Genomic DNA, 15,256 nt, shown 5'->3' on the forward strand with positions numbered 1-15,256 from the left:
TTAGTATAATATACACGCATTTCGAACGTTTTCGTGTAATCAGGAATTAATGAGATATCTTGAATGTACGCAATTTAATTAATGTGAAAAATAATGTGAAAATGTACATAGATTTAAATATGTTACAACGGATTTGATTCCGGGTGCATGTTGTAATTTTAATACTGAATTCTTGTAAATGTTATATACACCGGCGTTAAAAAATACACGAACATTGATAAGAGCATAAAAAGAATTGACGCAAGATAACCAATTGATTTATTTCTTGCCTCGGTAAGTTTATATAAATTCGTCAAGACCATTTTCCATATTACCATACTTTAATGTCTAGCTCTTTCGCGTTCTCTTCTACGATCTCGATCCCTTTCTCTCTCTCGTTCTCTCTCCCTCTCTCTATCGTCTCTTCTATGGCGATCTCTGTCCCTGTCCTTATCTTTGTGCGACGACGAGTGAGATTTCGGCGATTTGCTGCGTTTACGTTCTCTCCTGTCTCTATCTCTCTCCCTACTTCTCGATCTTGGCTTTTCCTTCTCGGATTTCTTCTCGGATCGGGAATGCCTCTTGTCCCTATCTCTGTGACGGTCTCTGTCTCGTTCGTGATCATCCGGCCTCTTGCGTGGCAGTTCTTTAATTGGTGCAATCTCTTCTTCCTCTGACGATTCGATGCCATCATCCATATCGTCTTCCAATGCCGATATCTTCGCTTCTGTGTAACATAAGTAAACATATAACAGAAGGTTGGCTAAATAAAAGTAATATACTCAAGAAAATATACTCAAATAACGTACCTAGTTCATTATTTTCTTCTAAAACGTGTCTTTTTTGAATTCTCGGTAAAATAACGTCGCAAGACCTCTCTTCTCTGAGAAGGGTGTCGATGAATTCGTCCATGTATATGAGCTCGAATACGCCTTGCTTGTTCTGCATTCTGAGCTTTCTGCTATCGTTGAATAATGGTTCAAGGTATTTGTAACAGTCCTGGGAAGAACCAGTCAGTCTCATATACAATGCACCCAAAGCCCGAACGTACTTATACTCCTCGTTCTTTATAAATTCGACTATGATGTCTTTCTCAGGCTGTATTTGAAGCATTTTCAATATGAGACAGAGAAATGGCGTAGGCTTTACATTGCCGCCGTATACCCCTCCTATAAATCTGAAAGAATAAATATAAGTGAGACTAGAGAAAAACTTCTCACTCATATATATGGGTACAAAATCGTAGTACGAGCAAGAACAAGGTGATTCCTCGTGCCAAAATAAGTCGAAATTGTAAAATAACGTTTTATTCTAGGCCTTAGAAAATCTATCAAGTACACTTGACATAATCAGTGACGATGTCAAGTGTACTTGATAGATTTTCAAAACCGAAGCCTATCTAAAAAACGAAGCCTCGTACAAAAAAAATTATTCTAGAAATTACCTTGTTCTCGCTTGTACTAAGATTTTACATTCATCCTGTATTTGTAGAGGTTATATTTTGCTTTTACTAACCTTAACTCCATTGCTTTGTCGACCAACAGTTCGGCGGTCAAAGCGAAACATTCTTCCTTCCAGTATTTAGAATCGTATATCCGGGATCTGATGATCTTCTCGACCAAATATTGCGGATTTGTCCCGCGAATAGACCTAGCATCTTTCACCGTGCGGTTTGCCATTTTTCGAATTCTATTCCGCTATTGTTCTGCTACCATCTACCATCTGCTACGAATTGCCAGCAGCCAGATTGTCACGAATCTTCAATCGGTAGTCACCAGAGGACGCCGATTCGCCGAAAATATACTTTGCGCGATCGATAAAACTTTGTTTCAAACTCATTTGTTGATAATACGCGCACATTTCGCAGTAATTATTTAAGAAATTTATTTTTATTAATATTTAACGTAATCAGAATTAAGATTTTATATATAGGTATTCTACATATAATTTTATACATAGAATTTTAGGAGAAAGATATTGATTTTTTATTTAAAAAAAATATAATATTGATGTCTTTGAGAACTTTCTCAAACTATTAGAAAAGACTGTTAATAAGATTATTATAATATACAAATTAAAAAATAATATATATAATTATTTTATTTTTTATTGATTTTATCGATATTATATTAGTCTTTTATTAATATAAAAAGAAATTATATATGTATAATACCTTATGTATGTATACATATAGAATTATACATATATAATTTTATACTATTTTAATTTTATATCTTACATTAAGCGTGTATTACACGCTTAACTTTATAAGCGTGATGTCATTTATAGACAAGATTTTTTACACGCTTAACTTTATAAGCGTGATGTCTTTTGCAGACAAGATTTTTTACACGCTTAACTTTATAAGCGCTTATAAAGTTAAGCGTGTAAAAAATCTTGTCTGCAAAAGACATCACGCTTATAAAGTTAAGCGTGTAAAAAACCTTGTCTATAAATGACATCACGCTTATAAAGTTAAGCGTGTAAAAAATCTCCCTCTCGTGGTGTGCCACTTTGCAGTGGTGAGAGGGCTCCCTGTATCAACGATCCACTGGGGCAGTACCTTCGGCTTTACCGAAGGGAGGGCCCGGTGGGGAGGTACAGGGTCTAAGAGCACACCGTACCCTCCTCCCAGTTCGCTGGGAGTGAAGGGTACAATGGGGTCCGGCGCTCCCGTCGCGTTGTCTGCGTAGCGACACCCCCGGCCGCGAAAGTTAGTTAGCCGTTTAAGTAATCGCGTCGCGTCGTGTCTGCTTAGCGACACCCACGGGCCGCGAAAGTTAGTTAGCCGTTTAAGTAATCGCGTCGCGTCGTGTCTGCTTAGCGACACCCACGGGCCGCGAAAGTTAGTTAGCCGTTTAAGTAATCGCGTCGCGTCGTGTCTGCTTAGCGACACCCACGGGCCGCGAAAGTTAGTTAGCCGTTTAAGTAATCGCGTCGCGTCGTGTCTGCTTAGCGACACCCACGGGCCGCGAAAGTTAGTTAGCCGTTTAAGTAATCGCGTCGCGTCGTGTCTGCTTAGCGACACCCACGGGCCGCGAAAGTTAGTTAGCCGTTTAAGTAATCGCGTCGCGTCGTGTCTGCTTAGCGACACCCACGGGCCGCGAAAGTTAGTTAGCCGTTTAAGTAATCGCGTCGCGTCGTGTCTGCTTAGCGACACCCACGGGCCGCGAAAGTTAGTTAGCCGTTTAAGTAATCGCGTCGCGTCGTGTCTGCTTAGCGACACCCACGGGCCGCGAAAGTTAGTTAGCCGTTTAAGTAATCGCGTCGCGTCGTGTCTGCTTAGCGACACCCACGGGCCGCGAAAGTTAGTTAGCCGTTTAAGTAATCGCGTCGCGTCGTGTCTGCTTTGCCGTCGTGTCTGCTTAGCGACACCCACGGCCGCGAAAGTTAGTTAGCCGTTTAAGTAATCGCGTCGCGTCGTGTCTGCTTAGCGACACCCACGGGCCGCGAAAGTTAGTTAGCCGTTTAAGTAATCGCGTCGCGTCGTGTCTGCTTAGCGACACCCACGGGCCGCGAAAGTTAGTTAGCCGTTTAAGTAATCGCGTCGCGTCGTGTCTGCTTAGCGACACCCACGGGCCGCGAAAGTTAGTTAGCCGTTTAAGTAATCGCGTCGCGTCGTGTCTGCTTAGCGACACCCACGGGCCGCGAAAGTTAGTTAGCCGTTAAGTAATCGCGTCGCGTCGTGTCTGCTTAGCGACACCCACGGGCCGCGAAAGTTAGTTAGCCGTTTAAGTAATCGCGTCGCGTCGTGTCTGCTTAGCGACACCCACGGGCCGCGAAAGTTAGTTAGCCGTTTAAGTAATCGCGTCGCGTCGTGTCTGCTTAGCGACACCCACGGGCCGCGAAAGTTAGTTAGCCGTTTAAGTAATCGCGTCGCGTCGTGTCTGCTTAGCGACACCCACGGGCCGCGAAAGTTAGTTAGCCGTTTAAGTAATCGCGTCGCGTCGTGTCTGCTTAGCGACACCCACGGGCCGCGAAAGTTAGTTAGCCGTTTAAGTAATCGCGTCGCGTCGTGTCTGCTTAGCGACACCCACGGGCCGCGAAAGTTAGTTAGCCGTTTAAGTAATCGCGTCGCGTCGTGTCTGCTTAGCGACACCCACGGGCCGCGAAAGTTAGTTAGCCGTTTAAGTAATCGCGTCGCGTCGTGTCTGCTTAGCGACACCCACGGGCCGCGAAAGTTAGTTAGCCGTTTAAGTAATCGCGTCGCGTCGTGTCTGCTTAGCGACACCCACGGGCCGCGAAAGTTAGTTAGCCGTTTAAGTAATCGCGTCGCGTCGTGTCTGCTTAGCGACACCCACGGGCCGCGAAAGTTAGTTAGCCGTTTAAGTAATCGCGTCGCGTCGTGTCTGCTTAGCGACACCCACGGGCCGCGAAAGTTAGTTAGCCGTTTAAGTAATCGCGTCGCGTCGTGTCTGCTTAGCGACACCCACGGGCCGCGAAAGTTAGTTAGCCGTTTAAGTAATCGCGTCGCGTCGTGTCTGCTTAGCGACACCCACGGGCCGCGAAAGTTAGTTAGCCGTTTAAGTAATCGCGTCGCGTCGTGTCTGCTTAGCGACACCCACGGGCCGCGAAAGTTAGTTAGCCGTTTAAGTAATCGCGTCGCGTCGTGTCTGCTTAGCGACACCCACGGGCCGCGAAAGTTAGTTAGCCGTTTAAGTAATCGCGTCGCGTCGTGTCTGCTTAGCGACACCCACGGGCCGCGAAAGTTAGTTAGCCGTTTAAGTAATCGCGTCGCGTCGTGTCTGCTTAGCGACACCCACGGGCCGCGAAAGTTAGTTAGCCGTTTAAGTAATCGCGTCGCGTCGTGTCTGCTTAGCGACACCCACGGGCCGCGAAAGTTAGTTAGCCGTTTAAGTAATCGCGTCGCGTCGTGTCTGCTTAGCGACACCCACGGGCCGCGAAAGTTAGTTAGCCGTTTAAGTAATCGCGTCGCGTCGTGTCTGCTTAGCGACACCCACGGGCCGCGAAAGTTAGTTAGCCGTTTAAGTAATCGCGTCGCGTCGTGTCTGCTTAGCGACACCCACGGGCCGCGAAAGTTAGTTAGCCGTTTAAGTAATCGCGTCGCGTCGTGTCTGCTTAGCGACACCCACGGGCCGCGAAAGTTAGTTAGCCGTTTAAGTAATCGCGTCGCGTCGTGTCTGCTTAGCGACACCCACGGGCCGCGAAAGTTAGTTAGCCGTTTAAGTAATCGCGTCGCGTCGTGTCTGCTTAGCGACACCCACGGGCCGCGAAAGTTAGTTAGCCGTTTAAGTAATCGCGTCGCGTCGTGTCTGCTGAACGACACCACGCTTACAAAGTTACTTACGGGGAGCGCGCTTTTAGCGCTATAAGCGTGCTCTGTCTTTGTTCAACTTTCAGTAAGTAACAGAGATAGAATGACGTTGTCAGCGCTAATAGCGTCTCCCCGAACGCACCTTTAATCGAATCGTTCATTTGTTTCAGAAAATAACGACGCAGAAGATAACGTCGGAGCAGCGAGGGAATCCTGCGAAGCTGACATCCCGAGCAGCCTGAGAGGAGGAGGAGGCCTAGGATAGGCATCGGGCATCGGCGTACCAACACTTCTGGTAAAAAACTCATAAACTACATTAATTCCTACATTAAACCGTGTTTCGGAATTTAAATTAGTAAAAAAAAATATTTTGAAAAATTTGATTCAAGTTGATTCTAACGTAGAAACCTTTTTCGAAGAAGTAATTTAAAATATAATATTAATCTGAATAACGAATAAGATGTTCGATGCGCGTGACACGTATTTAATCGATTCGATTATTTTTATGTTACAGAAAATATCCGCGCGGGAAGGAGCATCATCTTCGCATCGAGGGAACACGAGTGACATCCCGAGCAGCCTGAGAGGAGGTGGAGGCCTAGGATAGGCATCGGGCATCGGCGTACCAACACTTCTGGTAAGTGTTACTTTTCATTTTTTTTTAAAGATATTATAGAATCCCTCTTTGTGCTTATTCAGTTCCTACATTAAACCGTGTTTCGGAATTTAAATTAATAAAAAAAAATATTTTGAAAAATTTGATTCAAGTTGATTCTAACGTAGAAACCTTTTTCGAAGAAGTAATTTAAAATATAATATTAATCTGAATAACGAATAAGATGTTCGATGCGCGTGACACGTATTTAATCGATTCGATTATTTTTATGTTACAGAAAATATCCGCGCGGGAAGGAGCATCATCTTCGCATCGAGGGAACACGAGTGACATCCCGAGCAGCCTGAGAGGAGGTGGAGGCCTGGAAGAGGCATCAGGCGCCGGCCGAACAACATGCGGTAAATATAATTGGTTTATACATATTGTGTCTTTCGCGGAAAGTTTAACCAATTGGTTTTTCAATCGAATAGTAAAGATAGTCAGAGAGTAGAAATTAAAAAAGAGTTTAATTTTTTAAATTCTATTTTGAATTCTTGTGTTCAGTAAATAGAGTATACTTTCAAGAAATTAAACGTGTTTTTTTATTAAATTTATTTAATTAAAAGAAATACAGAATTCCGTGTTTTACCTTCGGTAATTATTTTTCGAAATAAAGACTGTCTCTTTTCTTCCCTGCTCTAATCTGGATTACCTATATGTTTGATTGTTACAGAATCATCGTAGCAACGTTGCAGATACAGCTCCGCTTCTGCGCATCGGTGTCGGTGAGTTTTAACGTAGGGATGCGTGGGGAAATAAGCGTGTAAAAAATCTTGTCTATAAATGACATCACGCTTATAAAGTTAAGCGTGTAAATAATCTCGGGAACGCAGCATTTAGCATAACTCCGAAGTCCGAGCGAAAGTACCTCACTCTGTGGTACCTCACTAAAGCCTTGTGTACACGATACTAGAAATCGGTCCGAGTTTCGGTTTAAGCCAATGAAACTGCTGCTTTTCTGTAAGAGCTGCAAGTTGATTGGCTTAAACCGAAACTCGGACCGATTTCTACCAGCTTCGGCGGTAGAAGAATGCAGACATACATTCTGCTGTCTCTTTCTTTCTCGCTAAAGCTATAGCTAATGCCGCCAGCCGCGAGAATCGTACTCGCCGCTCGTATGTTTCTTTTCGTACCTGTAAATAAATCTGTAAATGGAAATACATTCTGTTATACATAAAAAGATGTAAAATAATTAAAGAAATAAAGAATAGAAGAAGCGTAAATGATAAACGAATAATAGAAATACACTCTTTGCCAACATATGTCTACCTCTTTCTTCGAAGTTTCGTTAGGAATTAAGAAAAATAACTTGTAATTAATACAAGAAAAATTGAATTAAAAATTAAATTATTTGTCCCAAATAGAAAATTAAAAAATATTCTGTTAGTATATATATTAGTATATTTAGAGTATATTTGTCTACTTTTTACTCTGATAATAGCAAATAAATATAGTAAAATTATATAGGAAAAATATTATTTTTACAATAATAATTCTGTTTTTCATTTTCTAAATGAAAAACGGTAATCTCTTCCGTTATGAAAAAAATTTAAACACTTGTTAATTTGACAATTCGACAATTAATAAAAAATTATAATTCAAAAATAACGTTTTACACAATTGTAAAGCATATTGCAATTATATAGTGCATAGGAATATACACAAGTAGGTATTAATATTATCACAATATTAAACAAACAACTGCATGTTTATATTTCCTAATAGTGTATACCTAATACATTGAAAAGGAAAAGTTATGCGCGCGCAGTGAGAGTGTCGCGCGCGATTACTTACATTTAATAAAGCATTCATATTTCACGTAATATAATATTTTAAATGATATTGTCAGTGAAAATAGTTTGAAAATTACACAGCATACACAATACATAAGTAATTTACTGAAAACAACAGAGTTAAAATACAATTTATTTCTCATGTATCGCTATGTATTTATTTCTCTCGTGTAATAATCCGTTCAAAATAAATTATTTCTTATTATTTGCTGTTTTCCAAAAATTAGTTATGTCTGATATTTCTGGCTTTTGCGATGTTTCATCGCGGTGAATATACTGTATCACTAGGTTTGACTTTCGGATTAGAGCCATGTTCTTTTTGGTTTAGAATCGTACGTTTCGTGAACATTTCAGTTCATTTCATTAGGGTGACGAACAATTTAATAAATTAAAATATTCACAGAATGTCGGATTCTAAATCAAGTACAACATGGCTCCAATCCGAAGCCAAATCTAGTAGTTAGTTATATGTTTACTTCGACAATTATTTTCGTTACTTTTCAGTAATTTTCTACAAAAATAATTTACGAAGAAACATGTTTTTCCAGAAAATGTTCAATGGTTATAAAGAGTTACAAGGAATGATCATATCGAATAATATTCAGGACGTTAAACTTTGCGAAATTGACGAAACTATACAGCTATTTGTTTGTTTCCCTCTCTAATAGGTTTAAAAAAGCCAACGCCGATTCAGCAGAATTGCATTCCTCAAATACTGACGGGCAAAGATTGCATAGGCTGCGCCAAGACCGGTAGTGGCAAAACTCTAGCATTTGCCCTGCCTGTTTTGCAAAAATTATGCGAGGATCCATATGGTATATTTGCTCTTGTGTTAACGCCAACGAGGGAACTACCTTTTCAGGTGATAAATTTTACTTTCTTATTGTCGTTACTTGCAATATAAATTGTTTTATATTTGTGAGATTTGTCAGATCATCTCATAAGTAACGTAGTAATTTTATATACTTAAAAATAATAGAGAATAATTTTGATTGTGTACTGCATTGTACATGTATGGTATCGTAAGCAAAGGATAGAAAATTTACTAGAAAGATGGAAAGGAAGAGAGAAAGAAATAACAAATATCTAATTTATCAGAACTTTTAGTAGTTCTATTATGTTTATTTAAATTAATTGTATTACTCTTGGAACGATCTGATATTTGTACAAAACAGCCATGCTTGCGGTTAATTATAATAAATCTTATTATATTTAATGGAATTATTTTAGATTGCTGATCAGTTTGCTGCTATTGGCAAGGCTATCAACCTGAAAAAATGTGTGATTGTTGGTGGCATGGATATGGTGGCACAAGGATTGGAATTGTCGAAACAGCCACATATAGTTGTAGCTACACCGGGTCGACTAGCAGATCATTTGGACAGTTGCGATACGTTCTCCCTGCAGAAGATCAAATTTTTAGTGTTGGACGAGGCTGATAGACTGCTCGGTGGCCATTTTGATGAACAGCTTAAGAAAATTTTTGCTGCATTACCCAAGCAGAAACAAGTATTGTTCTTTAGCGCTACAATGACAGACGCTCTTGACAAAGTGCAGCAAATAGCTTCTGATAAGGTATATCTCGATAAAACAACTGTATGTTATGTTACATTACGGCTAGCAGGAATGAAAATGACAACTTTTCTAGGTTTTTACGTGGCAAGAGGAAGATGACGCTGGTATTGCCACAGTAAAGGAATTGGATCAACGTTACGTGTTGTGTCCTAAGGATGTGCTTGATTCGTATCTGATAGAAGTAATTAGAACATTTCGCGCCACCGATAAAAATGGTTCCATCATGATATTCACGGATACTTGCAAGTAAAGAATACAATTGCTCTTGTCACGTAACATAAAAGATCCTTCAAAGATTACGTATCTAGATCTAATTTATATATTATTATTTTGTGTTGTATTTAGACACTGTCAATTATTATCAATGACGTTGAATGATGTTGGATTTACGAACGTGGCTCTTCACGCGATGATTAAGCAAAAGGAACGTTTAGCAGGCGCTAAACAAGTTCAAGTCAAACCACGTACAGATATTAATTGCTACCAATGTCGCGGCGAGAGGCCTCGATATTCCCACGGTGGAATTAGTCATTAATCATACAATACCGAATGTACCGAAGGAATACATTCATAGAGTCGGTAGAACAGCTCGCGCAGGTAAAAACGGTATGGCGATAAGCTTGATAACTCCACACGATATCAAATTATTGCACGCGATCGAAGATGCCATAGGTACTAAATTAACGGAATACAAAGTAGACGGTGAGTACATGTCCTATTTTGCGTTTCTTTTTTTTTCAATAAAGATGGCTCAAAATCACATCTGATCCCTTAATTGATGTTAGACAAGGAAATCGTTACAATCTTGACGCAAATATCGGTGGCAAAACGGGAAGCGGAAATCAAATTGGATGAAACTGATTTTTACGAAAAGAAAATGATCTATAAACAAAAAAAGTTAATTTTAGAAGAATTCGAAGGAGGAATGCAACTTCCGGATGAGGTAGATACCTGGAAGGAGGAGAGAGAGGAACGTAGGAAGAGAAAAGAGCGAAGAAACAAAAATTTTAAGTTTCTTGAGACACAACGGTTTGTGTTAAAACACACACAACCTAATATATAATATATGTAATAAAAAACACCAAATGTACAACATACATTATGCCTGTTCGTATAACTTGTGATACAATGATAAGTAATACTACTGTTATCTTTTTACCATAGTTGTATTAATTCATTAAAGAAAAAAAAAAGTAAAAATACGTTATGTTGCACCCAAATTGCACCACATTTATAATTTATATTTAAATAATAATAAGTAATAATGCACATTGTACTAAGTGCATAATTACTTCAAAGATAAATGTATAAAAATATGTGATATCGGCCCTAAGATATGTTTTTTTTTTTATTGTTTTTAAAGACGTTTTTAACGTTTTATTTTTGTTTCGTCAAACTTGGTATAACTACTCTGTTGAGAAAAGGTTACTCTGTAATTAAGCCAGATGGCATTGCTAAATATTCTAAATCGTTAAGTTGCTCCCACTCTACACTTTTTTATTCTGGGTTCTTCTTGTCGAGCTCTCGATATACGACGACACGTTTACTTGTAATTCAGACACGTATATTTTACTCTAATAAACAGAAATACTTTGTAGTTCAATCTAGTATACCTATAAATTATAAATAAAATATAAAAAATGTTTAATGTTGTTAATGTTTTTATGTATTTTTTATGTTTAAATTTTTTTAACACTTGAAGCGTTTGATGTTTTTATAAATATTACAAAACTCAAATAATGATATTAAATTAAATTATAAGTAAAATATTACAATATATAATATTATAAAATCTGTACAACCGTTGAAAGCTCGTGCTAAATGCAATGTTTTTGTTTAAATATTATGAAACCTAAATAATGTTATTAATAATATTAATGTAATATTACAAATTATACTAGAAATAAATAATATTATAAGACCTACACAGGCATTAAAAGCCTGTGCTAAACGCGTCCGATGACAGAAATCTATTAAAGAAGAAGAAATGTTTATTATTTAGAATTTTTAAAATGACGGACATATACGAATCCCCTGCGCACTGACGCGCTAGTCAGCTGATTCTGTGGCGTGATTAACTTGTCCAAGAACCGGATTAGTCAATGAGAGACACCACTGGACTGCCACTGGATCACAGTTTGGCAGTCTATTCTCGACAGCGTTTTCTCCAGAGTCCAGTTTTCTCGGCGTCGGGCGTGCGTCGTGCGTCCCGTGCATGTTATTGTATGGTTATGTACTATGTAGAATAGGCATGCGACACACGTGATCGCAATCTGACGTTAGAATTAACGATAAATATAAACATATAAACTGACAGCCGCGATTGGAATACATCTCGAATTAACGTCGTCAATTGCAATGCTGTCACTGACGAATCTGACGATGCTCCAACGAGCTCTGTCCGGTAAAACGGCTCCCTGCCTGAGTCGTTTGTTGTCCCTGAGACAGGTAAACAAATTCTCCGACTCCGCTGCCATGAAAAACGAGAGTAGCGGTGAGTTGAATACCGGCGAGTCGCAGGACAAACCTGTCGCAAGCGACGTCGAGATTCCCTCGGGCGAGGAGAATGTTTCTCGCCTCCTGAAGGAGGCTGCCACTTACAGCGATGCCCAGGATACAAGTTGGGCAACGAGCCCCTACCCGGCCGATGCCCCGACCTCCGTCGAGGAGGAAGTCGCCAAGCCGAAGGTCGATCCGTTGGACACTTGCGTCGTGCTCTTTCCAGGACAGGGTACCATTAAAGTCGGCACGGTGCAGAAGTACTTGCGCTTTCCACAGGCGAGAGAATTGTTCGAGATAGCCAACGAGATTCTGGACTACAATCTGCTGAAGCTCTGCCTGAATGGTCCGCAGGAGAAGCTGGATCAGACCCGCTTCAATCAGCCAGCCACGGTGGTGAGTTCGCTGGCTGCGCTGGAGCGACTGCGCGAGGAAAGGCCCAGGGTATTCGAAACGTGTAAAGCAGCTGCGGGCTATAGCGTAGGGGAACTGACTGCCCTGATCTTCTCAGGCGCTTTACCCTTCGAGGATGGCATCAGATTGGTCTCCGTAAGAGGCGCCGCGATGCAGTACGCCTCTGACAAGTGTCCTCAGGGAATGCTGTCGATCAACTGTACTCCACAGGCTGCGGTAACGGAGGCGTGCAAGGATGCTCAGAAGTGGGCGCAAGATTGCGGCGTAGAGGTGCCAGTTTGTCAGTAAGAATCGTTTCATGCATTTGTAAAAATGTTTTCTTGTTGCACATTACATACTTTTCATGTAATCGATTTGAATTACTATGAAATTGAGTTTGTGATAATTTATAAATACTTGATAGGGATGTGGCATTATGTTAGATATTATAGAAAGAATTGTTGTAGGGTGGCAATATATTTGTACACTCAATCGAAGATCCTGGCTGGGAATACTCAGGCTCTCGAGTACATAGAAAAGAACGCAAAGAAATATGGATTTTCCAAGTTGACCAGGCTGCCGGTGTCGGGCGCATTCCACACAAAATTGATGGAACCGGCGCTCAAGTCCTTCGGCAAGATGCTCCATACGTTAGAATTCAATGATTTTAGGTGTCAAGTCTATTCCAATTGCAAGGGGCACGTCTATGGCAATCCGTCGTTAATTAAGAGATATTTGGTGAAGCAAATCGTGTCGCCTGTCAAGTGGGAGCAGAGCATGCAGCTGCTGTACAACAGACCACCGGGAACCGACTTTCCGCGAACCTTCGACGTAGGATCGGGAGGAAGAATGTCAACGATCTTAAAGTTAATTAATGCAAAGGCGCATGAAAACTGTATAGCCGTCTAGTCTCTTTTATATTTCTCGACAGCGCTAAAAGGAAGTCTGAGAATACATTTGACAATGTTATTTTGTATATACTTGTTGATTAACTTTATTATTCCTATTGACTTGGGACTTGTGAAAATAAAGAGGATCAAAATTATATTGAATACGAAAAATACACGTGTTTAAATTTATTAAAAATCTATTTAAATATAAATTTGACAAGAGCATCAGAACATTTTTATTAGCGAATGAGCAAATATGTATTTCGTTTATCGACTGTAAATTATAAATACTCGGCTCGATACGTGGTCGCGAGTCGCGATTGACACTCCAAGCGTTTGCAGCGCCAAAAATAATCGTCTTATTTCTAAAAGGTTGGAGTCCCTGCGACTCCTGCGAGTCCCTGGTTTTCACGCATGGTATCCGCCGGTATCGGTGAATTGTCCGTTGTAGAGCAATTAATCTAGCCGCATTATGAAGCTAGTAAGGTACGTGAGATACGCGAAAACTTATATAATAAAAAAAGACGTCGCGAGGACATTGAATTTTTCACGCGTGCAATGACTCGTCTGTATACTTTCTGTGAGAATTCGGAACAATTACTCGCGCGCAACCTAACCTATACTTGAAATGTTTTTGCGCGAAAACGTTGATATTTCTCGGAGGAATAACGTCTTGTTGCTTTTGCAGATTTTTGATGAAACTCAGTCACGAGACTGTGACAATAGAATTGAAAAATGGGACCCAAGTTACTGGCACGATTACAGGTACGTCAAAGCAATGTTTTGTTATTACGACTTGGCATCAGGTTAAAGATTGAAATCTGTGTGGCTACTGTCTGTGTAAAATTAATCACACCAGTGATACGGCAAAAATCACTTCATAATTGAGAATTTTCAATATTTAACAGAGCAAGATTACATTATTGTGGTTGTAGAATTAATTATAAATTATTTCGTTGCAGGTGTCGACGTTGCAATGAATACACACTTGAAAACAGTGAAAATGACAATAAAGAATCGTGATCCCATACAGTTAGAAACTCTCAGTTTACGGGGTAACAATATTAGATATTACATCTTGCCTGATTCTCTTCCCTTGGAAACATTATTGATAGATGATACGCCGAAGGCTAAGGCCAAGAAGAAGGAAGCTGCGAGAGGTATATATAGCATATTAATATATATCTTTCAGTGCTGTGTATGTATAAACATCCAGCAAATGGCACGCTATGAATTAGTTCCAGTGTTCGCTGAATTCAATAAACATGAGTATGTTACGTGCCTGATTTTAATAATAAACAAAAGTATTTTTAGTGCTGAAGTGCGATACAGATGGTAGAGTATTCCGCGCAATCTGTTTATAAAAATATTCAGCACTGAAAGGGTTAATCCAATAAATATTAATCCGATTATGTTTTTAACATCAGCTCTCTGTATTTCAAAGAGATATTTTCTATCTCTTTGTAGTTATCGCAATTAACAAAAGTTTTCTGTAGTTATTAATCATACTATTTGTTTGTAGGTGCTGCCCGTGGCAGAGGACGCGGCGCCAGGGGTGGCAGGGGTGGTAGAGGTGGCCGAGGTAGAGGAAGGGGCAGACGATAGTGATATTCAACGTATTCTTCACTTTCAATATACAAACTTTTCTACCTTTGTGAAAACGATCAATATTCTGCTAATTTTATAAGTACGTATCTATGTGAAGCTATTCTCCCGATGTAGCCATGATACTAAGTTTCAAGATAACGTGAACATCTATTTTTAACGGATTTAAATTTAGCATACATTGATACAGGCATTCCGATATTTTAATTTTATATTCAATTTTATTATTCGATATGCTCAAAGAAAGATTTGTAAAATTGATTTCCTTCAAGCATATATAGTCGCATATGTATTTGCTGTATAGTTACCTATGATTTTCATTGTAATACGATTCATTTAACTTAATTAAAATTTGTTATTTGAATCTATTAATTTGAATTTTACAGTATTAATTATAAATTTTCCTGAAAGAAATTACAATTCACAATTACAAAAATCACGCTAGTACAAATTACACTTATTTCATCACGTGATACCATTGTAAAACTACTATTCGATTAAATTAGAATGATAAGAGTGTCTCTGTAATTTAATTTAAATAACAAGGACTTTCTGAATAAAAAAGTATCGACAAAGCAATCAATGTTCCATC

The 15,256-nt window shown here is 39.6% G+C and overlaps 3 protein-coding genes, 1 long non-coding RNA gene and 1 pseudogene across 4 annotated transcripts; 4 read left to right on the forward strand and 1 right to left on the reverse strand.

Moving 5' to 3' along the window:
* Positions 1 to 235: 235 nt before the first annotated feature.
* LOC139783039 (pre-mRNA-splicing factor 38-like) lies at positions 236 to 1,692 on the reverse strand. The gene is made up of 3 exons (XM_071722167.1): positions 1,495 to 1,692; positions 789 to 1,156; positions 236 to 706 (listed from the first exon to the last, which is right to left on the reverse strand). The coding sequence occupies exons 1-3, from the start codon at positions 1,656 to 1,658 to the stop codon at positions 321 to 323; spliced, it is 918 nt and encodes a 305-aa protein (XP_071578268.1). The 5' UTR covers positions 1,659 to 1,692; the 3' UTR covers positions 236 to 320.
* A 3,532-nt stretch (positions 1,693 to 5,224) lies between these two features.
* Positions 5,225 to 5,891, forward strand: LOC139783040 (uncharacterized). The gene is made up of 2 exons (XR_011721099.1): positions 5,225 to 5,549; positions 5,769 to 5,891. It is a non-coding gene; the product is annotated as an uncharacterized lncRNA (long non-coding RNA).
* A 685-nt stretch (positions 5,892 to 6,576) lies between these two features.
* LOC139783048 (probable ATP-dependent RNA helicase DDX49) lies at positions 6,577 to 10,479 on the forward strand (annotated as a pseudogene).
* Positions 10,480 to 11,350: 871 nt separating this feature from the next.
* Positions 11,351 to 13,145, forward strand: Beg (malonyl-CoA-acyl carrier protein transacylase beg). Its single transcript, XM_071722168.1, has 2 exons — positions 11,351 to 12,474; positions 12,637 to 13,145. The coding sequence occupies exons 1-2, from the start codon at positions 11,636 to 11,638 to the stop codon at positions 13,076 to 13,078; spliced, it is 1,281 nt and encodes a 426-aa protein (XP_071578269.1). The 5' UTR covers positions 11,351 to 11,635; the 3' UTR covers positions 13,079 to 13,145.
* Positions 13,146 to 13,367: 222 nt separating this feature from the next.
* Positions 13,368 to 15,243, forward strand: Smd1 (small ribonucleoprotein particle protein SmD1). Its single transcript, XM_071722174.1, has 4 exons — positions 13,368 to 13,545; positions 13,748 to 13,824; positions 14,022 to 14,219; positions 14,582 to 15,243. The coding sequence occupies exons 1-4, from the start codon at positions 13,532 to 13,534 to the stop codon at positions 14,662 to 14,664; spliced, it is 372 nt and encodes a 123-aa protein (XP_071578275.1). The 5' UTR covers positions 13,368 to 13,531; the 3' UTR covers positions 14,665 to 15,243.
* Positions 15,244 to 15,256: the final 13 nt, after the last annotated feature.

Source organism: Temnothorax nylanderi, unplaced genomic scaffold, assembly GCF_030848795.1.
Source record: "Temnothorax nylanderi isolate EJ_2023f unplaced genomic scaffold, tnyl_v1.0 TNYL_tig0464_pilon, whole genome shotgun sequence".
Lineage (NCBI taxonomy): Eukaryota > Metazoa > Arthropoda > Insecta > Hymenoptera > Formicidae > Temnothorax > Temnothorax nylanderi.

What these genes read in the sequence shown, in the direction of transcription:
- Smd1 (XM_071722174.1), top strand. An exon ending in AGTTACTGGCACGATTACAG is followed by an intron (nt 13,825 to 14,021) that starts GTACGTCAAAGC and finishes ATTTCGTTGCAG; the next exon opens with GTGTCGACGTTGCAATGAAT. An exon ending in GAAGAAGGAAGCTGCGAGAG is followed by an intron (nt 14,220 to 14,581) that starts GTATATATAGCA and finishes ATTTGTTTGTAG; the next exon opens with GTGCTGCCCGTGGCAGAGGA.
- Beg (XM_071722168.1), top strand. Translation starts at nt 11,636, where the DNA reads ATGCTGTCACTGACGAATCTGACGATGCTCCAACGAGCTCTGTCCGGT. An exon ending in GTAGAGGTGCCAGTTTGTCA is followed by an intron (nt 12,475 to 12,636) that starts GTAAGAATCGTT and finishes GAATTGTTGTAG; the next exon opens with GGTGGCAATATATTTGTACA.
- LOC139783039 (XM_071722167.1), bottom strand. Translation starts at nt 1,658, where the DNA reads ATGGCAAACCGCACGGTGAAAGATGCTAGGTCTATTCGCGGGACAAAT. An exon ending in GACAAAGCAATGGAGTTAAG is followed by an intron (nt 1,157 to 1,494) that starts GTTAGTAAAAGC and finishes TTATTCTTTCAG; the next exon opens with ATTTATAGGAGGGGTATACG. An exon ending in AGAAGAAAATAATGAACTAG is followed by an intron (nt 707 to 788) that starts GTACGTTATTTG and finishes TATGTTACACAG; the next exon opens with AAGCGAAGATATCGGCATTG.